This window comes from Aquarana catesbeiana, unplaced genomic scaffold (genome assembly GCF_042186555.1).
Source record: "Aquarana catesbeiana isolate 2022-GZ unplaced genomic scaffold, ASM4218655v1 unanchor226, whole genome shotgun sequence".
Lineage (NCBI taxonomy): Eukaryota > Metazoa > Chordata > Amphibia > Anura > Ranidae > Aquarana > Aquarana catesbeiana.
In genome coordinates, this window is record NW_027362653.1 from 914 (window position 1) to 18,877 (window position 17,964).

A 17,964-nucleotide genomic window follows, 5' to 3' on the forward strand; every position below is an offset into this window, starting at 1 on the left:
TTTTATACTGAATTTCAATTTTTGTTCTAAAGGGAAACTATTTTTTATCCCTTCCCCCGGGGGCCATTCACAGGGAATCTGTAAGATATCTTTCCTCAATGGAATATGGTGAATACCATTTTAATATGTTTTCTGAATCAATGCAATGCAGTTTCCCTGTGAATACAAATAAGCTGGTGTCGGGATTTTCTGTGTTTTTGTGGGGGGTTTCTTGTATATTTGTGTGTATTTTTGTGTATATGTTTTGTCTTTGCTTTTTGTGTGTCCTCAAGCATCGATTTCTCTTTGGGTGATTCCTCCTATGGAGGGAACCTGAAAAGTATGCTGTATGAAGTTATATGCATTTTTATATCAGCTGCACGTTAAAAAAAATTTTGGAACTTGTGCCTATATTGGCATTAGTGAATTGAATAAACTTTGTATTTTTAATAGAACCAAATCTGACCTAGACTTTCTGTTGAGGAAGTAGCCATCTTTTGAATCCTGGTTGGAATACTTGGTTTCTTCTTTTTCCTGTACGCCTAACAGGAACTGAACCCAGGAATGTTCGGCCTCCCCTCCCCTACACTCCTCTGTGAGATCTCTGATGTTTAACAAGGTCTGATTTCTGTGCAAAACATTTTCCGCACTTGGAGCAGGAATATGGCTTTTCCCCAGTGTGAGATCTCTGATGTAAAATAAGTTTTGATTTTCGTGAAAAACATTTCCCACACTCACAGCAGGAAAATGGCTTCTTCTCTGTGTGGGATCTCTGATGTTTAGCAAAGTCTGATTTCTGTAAAAAACATTTACTGCACTCAGGGCAAAAATATGGCTTCTCCCCTGTGTGCAGTCTCTGATGTCTAACAAGAACTGACTTCCGTGAAAAACATTTCCTGCACTCAGGGCAGGAATACGGCTTCTCACCTGTGTGAGATCTCTGATGTACAACAAGATTTGATTTCAGTGAAAAACATTTCCCACACACGGGGCAGGAATACAGCTTCGCCCCTGTGTGAGATATCTGATGTTTAACAAGATTTTTTTTCCATGTAAAACCTTTCCCACATTCAGCGCAGGAATACGTCTTCTCCCCTGAGTGAGATCTCTGATGAGTAACGAGGTCTGACTTCTGTGTAAAACATTTCCCGCACTCAAGGCAGGAATGCGGCTTCTTCCCTGTGTGAATCATCTGATGTACAACAAGGAATGATTTATGTAAAAAACATTTCCCGCATTCAGGGCAGGGATAAGGCCTTTCTCCTGTGTGAGATCTCTGATGTCTAACAAGATGTGATTTCCATGTAAAACATTTCCCACATTCAGAACAGGAGTTTTGTTTTCTGCTCTTGTGAGATTTGCAATGTAGGACAAGTGCTGATTTACAAAGAAAACATCTCTCGCACTCAGAACAGAGATGAAACTTCTCTCTTGTGTGAGATGTCTGATGTCTGACTAGATGTTTTTTCCACTTAAAACATTTCCCACATTCAGAGCAGGAATACGGCTTCTCCCCTGTGTGAGATCTCTGATGGCCAACAAGGTCTGATTTCTGTGCAAAACATTTCCCGCACTCAAGGCAGGAATACGGCTTCTCCCCTGTGTGAGATCTCTGATGTCTAACAAGATGTTTTTTCCATGGAAAACATTTCCCACATTCAGGACAGGAATATGGCTTCTCCCCTGTGTGAGATCTCTGATGATTAACAAGGACAGATTTCTGTGCAAAACATTTCCCACACTCAAGGCAGGAATAGAGCTTCTCCCCTGTGTGAATCCTCTGATGGTTAACAAGGACTGATTTTTGTAAAAAACATTTCCCGCATTCAGGGCAGGGATACGGCCTCTCCCCTGTGTGAGATTTCTGATGTCTAACAAGATGACATTTCCGTGTAAAACATTTCCCACATTCAGAGCAGGAGTTTTGTTTCTTGCCCGTGTGAGATCTGCAATGTATGACAAGTTCTGATTTTTGAAGGAAGCATTTCCCGCACTCAGAACAGGAATGAAGTGTCTCATCCTTGTGAGATCTCTGATGTACAGTCAGACTTAATTTAGAGCTAAAACTTTCCCCACATTCGGGACAGGAAAATTTCTCCTCCCTCTGAATTCCGGCACCATCCCTCACAGTACAAGGTTGCTCAGAGTCAGAGGGATTTGATGGTCTATCCACACTGTGAAGTCCTCCTCCTGCACAATCTCTTGTGATGCCCTCATCTTCCATTTTACTACCTGGAGATAAAGTGGGACGATCCTTTGAGGGTTCCTTGATGGCGTGTCCTGGAAAAATATAAAAACATGATCAATGCATACAAAAGGTTTAGTTCATTAGAATCAAAATTATATCTGGATCAGGTAATTTTTTTTCTTGTTTGTAATTCCTTTATTTTTCAGAGAAAGTGCATTTCACAGCCAAAGTATGTAATCTAGTAAGATGAGATAACAGGAAGGGTCACGTAATGTGTTCAACATATCAACTGTCCCAGCATTACACAGTGTGGATGGCATGAATGAAAACATGGTAACACTGTATGTATAGAAAATATTGTCGGTGCATAGAGCCGGGGTGGGGGGGGGCATTCCATCAATTACATGCGAGATCCAAAACAGGTATTCATGGGTGCAAAACTAAGCAGCAAAAAAACTCTTACAGTATATCGGGGAACAAGGCATCCCGAGGGCCAGCCGAGCCCAGAGATGGGACACTAAGACAGGGGTAATGTAAGTGAAGATATTCACAGTATCTGAATAGTACAGCCCATATCTGAGCTAAGCATACAAAGAAGGGGGGGGGGGGCAGTCAGGGGGGGGGGAAGAGGGTAGGGGATCTGAAGTCTCTAGTGCGAGATAGGGAGAAAGTCAAGGACAGAGAAACAAGGAGAGAAGACAGGTAGTGCCTCCCGCCCAGGGAGCAAAGCTAGTCCAGGAGGTGAGGCGGGATGTGAGACCTCTCGGAGGTAAGCATCAGTATACACAAAATGCTGCCATGATCTCAAGATCTCCTCTCGGTTGTGCAGGGTGGCGGTGAGATCCTCCATATCTCTTATCTCTTTCTTGTTCATTCACTTTAGTAAACCACTGGGATTTTGACAGCGGATTCTCCGATCTCCAACAGAGGGGGATGCATGCCTTGGGCGAATTTAATAATTGATGGTGAGAGATGCCTTGTATTTCTTGATTGGTCTCTCAGATAGATGAAGCAAGCAACCCGCGGAAAACCCCTCTAGAGAAACATTGGTCAGATGTTTGATTGTGCAGGTCACCTCACTCCAAAAAGGCCTGAGTTTGAGACAGTCCCAGAAGAGGTGTAGCATCGTTCCCTCCACATTGCCACATCGCCAACACAGACTAGGGACTTGCGGAGAGAAAAGATGCAGAGTAGTGGGTACCCTATACCATCGGGTCAAGATCTTGTAACAAGTCTCTTGGAATCTTGTAGGAATGGAGGACTTCTGAGCAAAGTGGAGGATTTTCTCCGTCCGAAAGTCAGTGAATTGTGTGCCAAGATCCGATTCCCACTTAGAGAGGAATGGAGGTACAAACCCTTCATTCACCTCGAGTCCCGTAGGCCGAGAGCAATGGATAAAAGTTACCAATATCACAGAGAAAACCCCTCTCCCCCATGTTGAAGGGTCCACCTTTGCTGTTATGTAGTTGAGCCACGTACAGCTAATAGATGTACAGATCGGTGTGGCCTAAAGAGTCAATGTACACCTGCGGCAACAGGTACCTAATGCGGCGGGGCCTCACCAGGACAGCCGCTGTAGTGTCACACCAGCTACGGAAGTAAAAGAAATCATGCCTCCAAAGAAGTTGGATGGGATCTGGAGGCCTAGCGACTAGGGGCATGAGAGCGGGTCATCTGATCTGTTACGGTCTTGGCAAAGGTGGGCCAAGTGCCTCCTGGGTAAGTAGGTAATCATACCAGTTGGGGATACTGACAGCAGGCTTGTCTAGAAAGCCGAACAGGTCTGGAAGTTGATCCGGTGCATGGAGATGAAACTCAGATCCCGGATTCCGCACAATGAGATGGAAAGGATGGTCCCAGCGGAAGTTGGCATCTGCCTCACGGAACACCTCGAGGAGAGGCCACAGAAGCCCTCACATGGCCCGTGTCTGCCTAGAGATATCGGGGTAGATCCGTATTAAGGCTCCATCAAAGTCAATCGGGCCTTTCGCCCAAGGATGGTGAAGAAGTGTACCCTGCATAAAACATCTCATGACAAATCCAGGGTAGCAGGGCCTTGCGAGGATGGAGGAGGTGCCCTGGGGCCCAGTACACGGTGGACCCTGTCCAGCTCAGAGGTGGGGGGCTTGCCCAGTACTTGGTTTAAAACAGCTACCACTGTGGTCCGGAGGTCTGGACCCATGGTGGTCTCAGGAATGCCGCGGAGGCGTAAGTTGTTTCTCCTGCTCCTGTTTTCTCCATCATCCAGCCGCAATTGGACCAAGATGGTGGCGGAAGGCCTGGTGCTCTGTCTCCAGGGTAGTGATGTGGGCATCTGTGGTGGTGGATGATTCTAGGACCACCACCCTCTCCTCTGGTGTTAACCTGTTGGCGAAGATCATGGAGCTCCCGTGTGAGGGCATTTAAAATTGAGGCTGCCATGGCCTGGAGGTCTTGTTTGGTGGGCAGACCCGCTACTATATCCTGAAGGGATCCCTCTGAGTGATTGCCTGCCCCCCTGTGTGTTCCAGGTCTGGCTGCATATCTGATTGCGGGATATCCAGGGACAGTATAGGGGAGAGCAGTCTATCCTCCAGCGATTGTGAGTCTTCCACCGCTGCAGCCCCTGCCTGTGTACCTTTTCTGCTGGTAGTATCGGCGGCGGTGCTCGCCGCGGTGACTAGTGGCGGAGTCATCTTGGCCAGGGCAGCGGGAAGAGAAACAGCGTGCTGACGCAGGAAATAATGGGTGATCTCCGGTCCCTTCGGCTCCCCCCCTAGTCAGCGGGTGTTTGCGGTCCCCTGATATGAACGATCAGCTCGCCTGTACAATCCAAGAGGAGGTTCTGGGCTCTCTCCCGTGCAGAGCTCCAAAAAGCACGTCTTCACGCTTCCATCGCTAAGTCACGCCCCTCTGGATCAGGTACATTTAAAAGAGTAGATGCTATCTTTGGATGTCCCAACCAGTTGTGACTTCCCCTCTTTAGTCAAAGGACCTTTGGTCCTCCTCCCAGATCACTGCTACATTTACACAGCCTTGTCAGAAGAGCAGGACCCAATGGGGACTGGGAGGTGCATGCTCTTCAAACAACCACAAGCCTAGGCACTGGGTCAAGTGATGTCTGATAAACAAGAGGTTCAAAGTTTAGCCTTCTAGAACAAGTGAAGGCCTAGACTTCTGGTGATAAGAACAGTTCACTCTTATGTAATGTTCTGACTTGTATTGAACTGCATAAGGTTATTATTGTTTTGTATTATGCTGACATCGGGTGGCAGTTTTGCACCATTACAACTTGCATACTATACAGTATAATTTTGGTTTCTCTCTCTATCCTCACCTCCTGTTTAGTGCTTATTAGTTCAGTCCTAGCTAGACTCTTCCCGTTTCTTATATGTTCCCTCAGTAAGTGTTAGTGCTTTGCACAGACAGGGCTTAGGAAAGTCAATTTCAAAACACTGGAAAAACATCAGAATGAGTATCGTTGACTATTGTCAGTCTGTTATTGGCTGATATCAGTCAGCTCCCTCCTTAGCCTGGACCAATCAGTGTGTAGTAACAGAGCAAGATAACAGAATATATTCTGGCTCACCTGTGCTGATCTCTGTAGGAGTGTCCTCCTCTATGCATGTCCTCGTCATTCCAGCCTCCTCCGTATATTGCTGATCATCCCTCACATACGTCTCTTCTTCTTCACCCTCAACTTTCATGTTCATCAGATCTTCACCCTAAACCAACAGAATGGCAGAAAATAACATCTGTAAAATAGAAGTATTTATGATGTGAGATCACATAGAAAATATCATCTTGTAGAGTCCACACATCGTCTCCACATGTCAGAGTGTTCAATCACTTTATGTTCCAGACCCTCAACTCCACCTACCTGATGATGTTGAGGGATGGTGTGATCTTCCTGTGTGGAATCCCGGGAACACAGAGGATGGGGACATCTCTCTGGTGGGTTCCTGGTATTAGGGGACTCCATCATAATGTCCTTGAAGAGGTCCTTGCATTCATCTGAAAGTTTCTCCATCACTCCTTCCTCCTCTTTATACTCTTCTTTAACAACAATATTATCAACCCTGAGGTTTTCACTCTTCATACAACCCCTGGCAAAAATTATGGAATCACCAGTCCCTGAGGATGTTCCTTCAGTTGTTTATTGTTGTAGAAAAAAAGCAGATCACAGACATGGCCAAAAACTAAAGGCATTTCAAATAGCAACTTTCTGGCTTTAAGAAACACTAAAAGAATCAAGAAAAATAATTGTGGTGGCCAGTAACAGTTAGATTTATAGAACAAGCACAGGGAATAAATTATGGAATCACTCAACTCTGAGGAAAAAATTATGGAATCATGAAAAACAAACAAACAAAATAACACTCCAACACATCACTAGTACTTTGTTGCACCACCTCTGGCTTTTATAACGGCTTGCAGTCTCCGAGGCATTGACTTAATGAGTGATAAACAGTACTCTTCATCAATCTGGCTCCAGCCTTCTCTGTTTGTTGTTGCCAAATCATCTTTGCAGGTTGGAGCCTTGTCATGGACCATTTTCTTTAACTTCCACCACAGATTTTCAATTGGATTGAGATCCGGACTATTTGCAGGCCATGACATTGACCTTATGTGTCTTTCTTCAAGGAATTTTTTCACAGTTTTTGCTCTATGGCAAGATGCATTATCATCTTGATAAATGATTTCATCATCCCTAAACATCCTTTCAATAGATGGGATAAGAAAAGTGTCCAAAATTTCAATGTAAACCTGTGCATTTATTGAAGATTTAATGACAGCCATCTCCCCAGTGCCTTTACCTGACATGCAGCCCCATATCATAATTGACTGTGGAAATTTGCATGTTTTCTTCAGAGTCGTCTGCATAAATCTCATTGGAACGGCACCAAACAAAAGTTCCAGCATCACCTTCCCAATGCAGATTCGAGATTCATCACTGAATATGACTTTCATCCAATCATCCACAGTCCACGATTGCCTTTCCTTAGCCCATTGTAGCCTTGTTTTTTTTGTGTTTAGGTATTAGAGATGGCTTTCTTTTAGCTTTTTTGTAAAACCCATTTCCTTTAGGCGGTTTCTTACAGTTCGGTCACAGATGTTGACTCCAGTTTCCTCCCATTTGTTCCTCATTTGTTTTGTTGTACATTTTCTGTTTTCAAGGCATATTGCTTTATGTTTTCTGTCTTGACGCTTTGATGTCTTCCTTGGTCTACCAGTATACTTGCCTTTAACCACCTTCCCATGTTGTTTGTATTTGGTCCATGTTTTAGACACAGCCGACTGTGAACAACCAACATCTTGTGCAACACTGCATGATGATTTACCCTCTTTACCTACATACTAACAAGCAGATTTCATCTGATGCAGGTGTTAGTGTTTGTAATGAAAATTTACAGGGTGATTCCATAATTTTTTCCTCAGAATTGAGTGATTCCATAATTTATTCCCTGTGCTTGTTCTATAAATCTAACTGTTACTGGCCACCACAATTATTTTTCTTGATTTCTTTTAGTGTTTCTTAAAGCCAGAAAGTTGCCATTTGAAATGCCTTTAGTTTTTGGTCATGTCTGTGATCTGCTTTTTTTCTACAACAATAAACAACTGAAGGAACATCCTCAGGGACTGGTGATTCCATAATTTTTGCCAGGGGTTGTATATAATAAAATCATTCACTGTAACAAACATGTTGTGCATAAATCATAGCTACCAATAATTGTCAATCATCTACCTTATGATGGTGAGGGATGGTGTGATCTTCCTGTGTGGAATCCCAGGAATACAGAGGACCGGGACATCTCTCTGGTGGGTTCCTGTTGCTTAATGACTCCACAATGTTGTCCTGGTACAGATCTTTGTGTCTTTTTAGAGACTCTGACTCCTTCATCACCCAATTCTCATTATCCTCCTCTTTTAACTCTTCTTTAATATCAATGTTAGAATCTCTCAGGTTTCCACTCTGAATATATAATAAAAATGACGTAAATTGTAACAATGCAGATAATGTACATATCCTAATGATACTATCAGTGATTGTTCCTCATCTACCTGCTGATGGTGAGGGATGGTGTGACCTTCCTGTGTGGAATCCTGGGAATACAGAGAATGGGGACATCTCTCTGGTGGGTTCCCATTACTGGATCCATCTGTAGGAAACACACACACTGACTGAATACATTGTTTCTATGTGTATATCAGATGAGATCTAGATGGGGCCTCCATACTGCTCTCTCCTTTACAATAAAGTCTCCTCTTACCCGGTGATGTGAGGGGCGGCTGATTGTCCACCATGACGTCCTTGTAGAGATCCTTGTGTCCTTCTAAATACTCCCACTCCTCCATGGAGAAATAGACAGTGACATCCTGACACCTTATAGGAACCTGACACACACAATGATACAGTCACCATCCAGACACATCCCTTGTCTGTTACTGGATAATGTCCCAGAATTCCCAGCACCGCTCACCTCTCCTGTCAGCAGCTCCATCATCTCCTTGGTGATTTCTAGAATCTTCTTAATGTTTTTTATCTCAAGTGTCAGGGAGTGAGGTGGAGGCACTGTGATGGTCATATGATCTCCAGAGTTCACAGGAGGAAAACTCTAAAAAAAAACAAACAGTAATATTATGTCGCATTCTCAGAATCCTCCTCACCTCTCCGGTCAGGTCTGTGTTTTGTTAAAAGAGATAAGAGTGATGTCATGTGACCTCCAAGAATCCTCCTCATTTTCTAGTCAGGTCTATGTTTTATTAATAGAGATAAGAGAGAAATCATGTGACCTCCTAAAATCCTCCTCACCTCTTTGGTCAGCAGGTAGATGATCTCCAGGGTCAGGTTCAGTATCTTCTTAGTCCAGTCCTCCTCCATCCTCATTGGTGTAGTCATGTGATCTATGCAGGTTTCTCTCTAGATGAAAAGCAGAGAATTATCTGGACTCTATTGGTTGTACAATATTAGGATGGGGCTGTAAGGGGTAAATAGCGAGCTGCCCCCAGTGGGAATTTGCACATATGTAAGGAGCTGCTTCGCTCTAATGTCTGCATTTGTAGATAGCTGTTGCTTGGTAACTATCATAGAGATACTTGGTTATAGAAAGTTAGTTCCAATCCCTGCTAGCAGGATCAGAAACTCCAGATTGGAGGGTTGTGTTATGTTATAAAGTGGAACTTCCAGGAAGAAGAAATAGAATCGGACCACATGACCTTCCAAGCAAAAGCTGTTGCTGTATTTCATCCAGACTAGAAACATAGACTATTGGGCAAGTGTTCCTTTGTTCTAATAGTTTAATTGTTGGATCTTATGTGTGTATATGTCTTATGTGTGAAGTCTGGCGACAGAAGTGTCTGTGTGTAGCGGTCACCTTGCAATATATTATGTGAAATGCTTAAATAAAATATAGTTTATATGCAGCTCCTTTTTGCCTTAGTTAACCATAGCCCCTTCTGGTCCAGGATTCTCTAGCTAGCTATAGTTTGGGGCTCAGTAAGCAGCATAGGATAGAGCCATGTTAGACATGCAATGGCCTATATGTATCTGGAGGTTTGGTTGTATGGCAGATTAGAAACTGTTGGAGATTGAGTAGATAGGCTGACTCTGAGGTCCAGTGTCATACCACAGACTTTGTCTGTAAAAAGCTGCATCCCTGGCTGGTTGAGTGGCCCAGAGGATCTCTGCATCATCACCAACCCAGTATTCAGCTTAACAAAATCAGAATGGATTTTGCACATGCAATATTTTTGCTGAAAAAAAAACAAACAAATTTTATATATATACACACACACACACACTGAGCAAAATTATAAACGCAACACTTTTGTGTTAGCCCCTATTTATCATGAGCTGAACTCAAAGATCTATGACTTTTTCTATGAACACAAAAGGGCCATTTCTCTAAAATATATATCTGTCTAAATCTGTGTTAGTGAGCACTTCTCCTTTGCCGAGGTAATCCGTCCACCTCACAGGTGTGGCATATCAAGATGCTGATTAAACAGCATGACTATTGCACAGGTGTGCCTTAGGCTGGCCACAATAAAAGGCCACTCTAAAATGTGTAGTTCTACTGTATCGGGGGGGCGAAAAACAGTCAGTATCTGGTGTGACCACTATTTGTCTCACACAGTGCAGCACATCTTTCACATAGAGTTGATCAGGTTGTTGATTGTGGCATGTGGAATGGTGGTCTATTCCTCTTCAATGGCTGTGCGAAGTTGCTGGATATTGGCAGTAACTGGAACATGCTGTCGTATACGCCGATATGGTGAGGATGGTGTGTTCAGGGTGATGTGCAATGTTAGTTTTCCACCACACATAGCATTTAGTTTTTAGGCCAAAAAGTTCAATTTTGATCTCATCTGACCAGAGCACCCTCTTCTAAATGTTTGCTGTGTCCTCCACATGGCTTCTCGCAAACTGCAAACAGGACTTCTTATGGCTTTCTTCTTGCCACTCTTCCATAAAGGCCAGATTTGTGGAGTGCATGACTAATAGTTGTCCCGTTGACAGATTCTCCCATTTGAGCTGTGGATCTCTGCAGCTCCTCCAGAGTTACCATGGGCCTCTTGGCTGCTTCTCTGATTAATGCTCTCCTTGCCCGGCCTGTCAGTTTAGGTGGACAGCCATGTCTTGGTAGGTTTGCAGTTGTGCCATACTCTTTCCATTTTCGGTTGATGGATTGAACAGTGCTCCATGAGATGTTCAAAGCATGGGATAATTGTTTATAACCTAACCGTGCTTTAAACTTCTCCACAACTTTATCCTTGACCTGTCTGGTGTGTTCCTTGGCCTTCATGATGCTGTTTGTTCACTACGGTTCTCTGAGATTAAATTACACACAGGTGGACTCTATTTACTAATTAGGTGACTTCTGAAGGCAATTGGTTCCACTAGATTTTAGTTAGGGGAATCAGAGTAAAGGGGGCTGAATACAAATGCTTCCTCAGATAGAATAAGTTCAGTGCTCGCAACCTTTCCTCATAACTAATATCCTCCAGACCCTTTATTAGCTTTGTTGCCCTTCTTTGTACTCGCTCCATTTCCAGTACATCCTTCCTGAGGACTGGTGCCCAGAACTGGACAACATACTCCAGGTGCAGCCGGACCAGAGTCTTGTAGAGCGGGAAAATTATCGATTTAACTCTGGAGTTGATCCCCTTTTTAATGCATGCCAATATTCTGTTTGCTTTATTAGCAGCAGCTTGGCATTGCATGCCATTGCTGAGCCTATCATCTACTAGGACCCCCAGGTCCTTTTCCATCCTAGATTCCCCCAGAGGTTCTCCCCCCAGTGTATAGATTGCATTCATATTTTTTCCACCCAAATGCATTATTTTACATTTTTATACATTGAACCTCATTTGCCATGTAGTTGCCCATCCCATTCATTTGTTCAGATTTTTTTGTAAGGTTTCCACATCCTGCGGAGAAGTTATTGCCCTGCTTAGCTTAGATCATCCGCAAATACAGAGATTGAACTGTTTATCCCATCCTCCAGGTCGTTTATGAACAAATTAAATAGGATTGGTCCCAGCACAGAACCCTGGGGGACCCCCACTACCCACCCCTGACCATTCCGAGTACTCCCCATTTATCACCACCCTCTGAACTCGCCCTTGTAGCCAGTTTTCAATCCATGTACTCACCCTATGGTCCATGCCAACGGACCTTATTTTGTACAGTAAACGTTTATGGGGAACGGTGTCAAATGCTTTTGCAAAATCCAGATATACCACATCTACGGGCCTTCCTTTACCTAGATGGCAACTCACCTCCTCATAGAAGGTTAATAGATTGGTTTGGCAAGAACGATTCTTCATGAATCAATGCTGATTACTGCTAATAAAACTGTTCTCATTAGGGTTGTCCCGATACCACTTTTTTAGGACCGAGTACAAGTACCGATACTTTTTTTCAAGTACTCGCCGATACCGATTACCGATACTTTTTTTTAATGTCACGTGACAGTTTTTTTTTTTTTGCTATTTTTTTTGGGGGGGGGGGGGGGGGGGTGAACGTTGTATGTGTGTGTGTTTTTTTTGTTTTTTTTTTACAATTTTTATTTTTTACAATAATATTTTTTTATTCTTTATTGTTTTTTTTTTTTTTTTTTTTTTTTTTTTTTTTAATCAGCCCTTTTGGGGGGCTTTGGTGAGATATCAGGGGTCTTAACAGACCCCTGATATCTCCCCCTTGAGACAGAGAAAGAGACCGAGGATAGAGATTCCCCAGTCCTTTTCTCTGCAGCATTAGCTGCACTGAGAATGATAATCACAGGAGATTACAATGTTTCAGTTATGTGAATGGACAGAGTCAGCTGACTCTATCCATACACAAAGGAAGGAGGGGGAGGAACTGAGGGGGAGAACGGAGGGGACAGATAAGGAGAGAGGAATGCAGGGGACAGATAAGGAGAGAGGAACGAAGGGGGAGAATGGAGGGGGACAGATAAGGAGAGAGGAACGAAGGGGGAGTACGGAGGGGGACAGATAAGGAGAGAGGAATGCAGGGGACAGCGGAGAGGCACAGAGGAACGGAGGGGGCATGGAGGAGGATGCAGTGACAGTCAGCTGTGAGCGATCACCGCTGTATGTCACTAAAGCTGGTGAAAGCTGCTGGGGGAGAATCTTGTAACTCCCCACGCGCCGATCACAGCTGTCCTCTAGGAATCGGGGGAAGCATCGGGAGCATTTGCCCGAGTACAAGTACTTGGGCAAATGCTCGGTATCGGGACAACCCTAGTTCTCATTACTAAAATGTTGTATATAGTCCCTTATCATCCCCTCTAAGAGCTTGCATACTATTGATGTTAGGCTAACTGGTCTGTAATTCCAAGGGATGTATTTTGGGCCCTTTTAGCAGTGAGCAGAGAACGGCTCTGCACTGAATCGAGGAAATGCTGTTTTAAGATTGTGAGCTGCTATATATACATACATACACACACACACACACACACACACACACTATCTCACAAAAGTGAGTACACCCCTCACATTTTTGTAAATATTTTACTATATCTTTTCATGTGACAAAACTGAAGAAATTACACTTTGCTACATCATCATTACAAGCATTTCCCTTTAACCGCTTGCCGATCAGCCGCTGCAGTTGTACTGCGGCAACATGGCTCGGCTGCGCGAATCGCCGGCATGTTATGTCGGTAACATATTCGGCCACCAGGAGGCGCGTGCGTGCCGCTGGAGGCGCACGCACCCCTGCTCGCCCACATAGCCAATGCGAGTGCCCGGTGGTCGTGATCGCCACTGGGCACCCGCGATCGCTCGGGGCACACCGAGAACCTGGATCAGTGTTTGTAAACACACAGTTTCCGCTTCTCTGAGGGGAGAACAGACAGATCGTCTGTTCATACAAAGTATGAACAGCAATCTGTCATCTCCCCTGCACAGTCCCCTCCCCCCTTCAGTTAGAACGCACAATAGGGAACACATTATCCCCTTGATTGCCCCCTAATGGTTAACCCCGTGTCCGCCATAATGTCGCAGTCCCAATGAAAAATTGCAGATCACCGCCATTACTAGTAAAAAAACAATAATAATAATAAAAATGTCATAAAATTATTCCCTATTTTGTAGACGCTATAACTTTTGCGCAAACCAATCAATATACGCTTATTGCATTTTTTTTATATATTTTTGGGGGATATTTATTATAGCAAAAAGTAAAAAATATTGCATTTTTTTCAAAAGTGTCGCTTTTTTTTGTTTATAGCGCAAAAAAATAAAAACCGCAGAGGTGATCAAAATACCACCAAAAGAAAGCTCTATTTGTGGGAAAAAAAAGTATGTCAATTTTGTTTGGGTGCAACATCGCTCAACTGCGCAATTGTCAGTTAAAGCAACGCAGTGCCGAATTGTAAAAAGTACTCTGGTCAGGAAGGGGTAAAATCTTCCGGGGCTGAAGCGGTTAATCAGCGTTCCCAGAGCCGCTGTTACTTCAGAATCTGCAGACTTTCCACTTGCACTGTAAGGGCCCTTTTACATGGGCAGACCGACTGGACCACCCAATGTTCTCTATGGGGAGGTGGAAAAACAGACCAAAAACAAACCATTGTCCATTTACACCTGCCTGCATCCAATCCACTGAAAACAGACGGATTGGGATCCATTTACCAGCCCTCAAAAATACCACTCGCCTGCTCGCATTTTGCGAGTGGATTTTGAGGGCTGGCAAGGAAGGGCTGCATGGGAGCAGGGGGGCGAGCACCGCCGTCAGGCGGGTTGTATGGGAGCCGTTCTCCCAGCGATCGGAGGGGAAGAGAGAGGAGAGCCACCGCCTGGATCGTCAGAGCTCCGGGAACATCACAGCTTTCATTTCAAGAGCTGTGTATTCCCCGCCACGCGCCGTCACATACAACCCCTCCTCTTTGTCTGGGCACTTTGATAGAAAGATCACCCGTCCAATCCTGGGACAAGTGATCTGTCTATCAAAGTTCCCCTGGACAAGGGGGAGGGGCTGTATGTGACGGTGCACGGCGGGGAACACACAGCTATTGAAATGAAAGTTGTGATGTTCCCGGCGCTCTGATGATCCGGGCAGCGGCTCTCCTCATCTTCCTCTGCTCTGGTTGGCTGCATTGGCGGACACAGGCTGCACTAGCGGACACAGGCATTAATGGACACGGGCTGAATTGGTGGGCAAGGCCTGCATTGGTGGACATGGGCTGCATTGGTGGGCACAGGCTGCATTGGTGAGCACAGGCTGCATTGGTGGACATGGGCAGGTTGCGTTGTTGGGCACGGATAAAGTTGTTAATATTTATTTTATAACCCAATTCTGCATAAAACATTTAAGTATCATTTCATGAGATAATTTTTGGGTGTCTAGGGGCAGAATTAGGGGCAGGGCAGGGTAGGGGTTGGGCGGGGCAACTGGTGGCGAGTAATCCTTGAGGCCTGGCTAGTAGCTCAGGACTTGAAATTTTGAGCCCTGCATTTACCATCCATAGCGGATTGGATGACAGTCAGACTGGCCCATAGGGAACAGTGGGCTGTGTCTGTGTCCGATCTGCATAAGTGGAGCGAACACGGACCAGTCATCTGCCTGCTCAGTGGGGATCAGAGATCCCCCGCTGAGTAGGCAGACCCACCAATGTGAAAGGATCCTAAGGTGGAGCTCTGTGGATTGCAATGTAAAGGGGAACTCTGGTGTAAGGGATGCTCTGGGAACCCTGATGTAAGGGGGGTCCCTGCTCACCAAAGCCCCCACTTACTGTACATCAGAGTCCCCCTTTACATTACAGTCCACAGAGCTCTCCCTTACATTGGTGTACTCAGAGGCTGGCAAGATAAGAAAGGAAGGGACGGACACTTCACTCACAATGGATGGAGGCTCGGGCCCTGGAGTTCCGCAGTTCCGCTACTGTGGTCAGCAAGCAAGGCCTACTAGCCTGTGCTATACATACACACAGGCTAGCAGAGCATGCTGGGGCTTGTAGTGCACCACAACAAGGAAATCTCAGCGGGCTGCTGTGTTGGTAGAGGGGCTCTGGAGGTGACAACACACTCTCTCTTCAGTCCCTTCTCCTCCTTCCTGTGTTGTAGTTCTCTTCATGGCAATGACTGACCCACCTCTGTGCTGCTTTGTTTTCAATCACTGAGATATCTGATTAGGAAGCAAGGCAATTGGCTGTCCTGGAGAGCAGTGGATCCCCTGTGGAGGGTTGCAGCATCTATAGTACATGCTGGCCTTTCCTCCACTATCTAGCTGCAGGCTGTTGGGCTTTCCCGCCCAATCATCCCCTTTGCGAGACACAGAGCTGCCGGGGATTGGAATGTGGAAAGGGCCACAAGCATATAAAAGGAGGAGATGGGGGGGCAGGAGGAGGAGGAGAAGATCCTGCTCTCTCTCCCTTTCCTCTCCCATCTGTGTGAGGAGGGGGAGGGGTGGGCTGTCAGTGGGCAGTGTGAGAGAAAATGTAAGACACTCTCTGCTCATAACTGCAGTCAGCAACCCTAGAGCCACATTCCAGGCCTTTGGGCCCCCCACAGTGGCGGAACTCCAGGGCCCAGTCGCAAGTGCGACTCCTCCAACCCTGGTAGTTCCGCCACTGGTTACCCCTTTAAGGGCCACTGGATATTGCTTGTCCTCTTGTGTTGCCCTTACCCTGGATACTTCCCAGCCCTTCCTTATTGGCTTAAGGACCGCTCCATGTACATATACTGCAGCAGGATGGCCCTTAAGCTCTTTCTGGTCTGGGGCGAGCACGCCACCAGAGACCCGCTCCTGCTGTGATTGGACAGGGAACCCAGTAATCGTTCCGGGAGAGGCAGAATGGTGGCCTGCCTATGTAAACAAGGCAGACCGCCATTCTGTGAGAGGGGAAAATGGAGATCTTGTGTTTCTGCTAAGCAGGAACACAGATCTCTGTTTTGCTTTAGTCAACGTAATCCTCCCCCCCCACACACAGTTAGAAAGCACCCCCTAGGGAACACATTTAACCCTTATATTGCCCGTGACCTCTTCCCTGCCAGTGTCATTGATCACTGTATTAGTGTCACTGGTCCCAAAAAATTATCACTTCGCTGATCGCCGCTATTACTAGTAAAAAATATGTAAAAAAAAAAAGTCCCTAAATCTATCCCATTGTTTGTAGACGTTATAACTTTTTCCCAAACCAATTAATATACGCTTGTTGGGATTTTGTTTATACCAAAAATATGTAGCAGAATATATATTGGCCAAAAATTGATGAAGAAATTAGATTTTCTTCATTGGAAATGTTTAATAGAAGAAAGTAAAAAATATTGGGGTTTTTTTAAAAAATTGGTTGGTCTTTTTTTGCTTGCCAACCAGCCGCCGTATAATGATCATGATCATTATACGGCGGCAGGTCGGCATCATCCCGCGTACCGTCGTAGCTATACGTCGGCTCGCGGGATCGGGATAGCAGGCGCGCGCGCTGCACAGCGGGGGTGCCGATGCTCCTGGCCGACGGTTGCGATGACCGCTGGCCACGAGTGATCGAGAGCACGAGGGACAGAACACGGAAGTGTGTGTATAAACACACAAATCCATGTTCTGCTCTGAGAGGAATGACAGATCGTGTGTTAGCTAGGAACCACGATCTGTCACTTCCTCTAGTCAGTCCACTCCCCCTTCAGTTAGAATCAGTTAGAATCACCTCCCAGGGAACACAGTTAACCCCTTGATCGCCCCCTAGTGTTAACCCCTTCACTGCCAGTGACATTTTTACAGTAATCAATGCATTTTTATAGCACCGATCGCTGTATAAATGCCAATGGTCTGAAAATTGTGTCAAAATTGTCCATTGTGTCCCCCATAATGTCGCAGTCATGATAAAAATCGCAAAATCCAGAGAAAAGCCAAGGTCCGGGCAGGTTGCGTTCAAGCAAGGTCAGGGCAAGCCGGGCCAATCACAGGAATCAAATACAGAAGCAGATACAGGAACTTGGAAATAGCTGCAGATCAGACAGCAACTAACTAATGCACTTATATAGGCCACTTGGGGCCAGAATTAGCCAATGTGCAAACGCACGCGCATATGCATGCACCTGCAAACAACAGTACAATAGCAATGCATGCGCCTGCAAACAATAGCACCCGCAGGACTTGCGCTATGGCCAGCATGCCCTTGACAGTATTTTGGGGGGACTCTACGCTTTTTGTTTCTTTCATTCTTGATGTACAATGTGCTGCAGCAACATATGCAAAGGAAAAAAAAAAGTTTAATGTGGAGCACCACCCAAAAGGGGGAACTCCACTTGTTTGCTTCCTCCCCCCCTCCGCTGCCACATTTGGGACCTTTCGGAGGGGGGTACCTGCTCCC

At 45.3% G+C, this 17,964-nt stretch overlaps 1 protein-coding gene across 1 annotated transcript in view; it reads right to left on the reverse strand.

Moving 5' to 3' along the window:
• Window positions 1-442: 442 nt before the first annotated feature.
• LOC141121627 (uncharacterized) overlaps window positions 443-17,964 on the reverse strand; it is a 34,403-nt gene continuing 16,881 nt past the window's right edge. The window contains exons 10-16 of the mRNA XM_073611277.1: window positions 8,961-9,068; window positions 8,629-8,763; window positions 8,419-8,542; window positions 8,210-8,307; window positions 7,893-8,120; window positions 5,736-5,871; window positions 443-2,259 (exon numbers count right to left, since the gene is read on the reverse strand). Coding sequence (XP_073467378.1) covers window positions 563-2,259; window positions 5,736-5,871; window positions 7,893-8,120; window positions 8,210-8,307; window positions 8,419-8,542; window positions 8,629-8,763; window positions 8,961-9,068 — 2,526 coding nt within the window. The 3' untranslated portion in view covers window positions 443-562. The remainder of the gene's footprint in view (window positions 2,260-5,735; window positions 5,872-7,892; window positions 8,121-8,209; window positions 8,308-8,418; window positions 8,543-8,628; window positions 8,764-8,960; window positions 9,069-17,964) is intronic.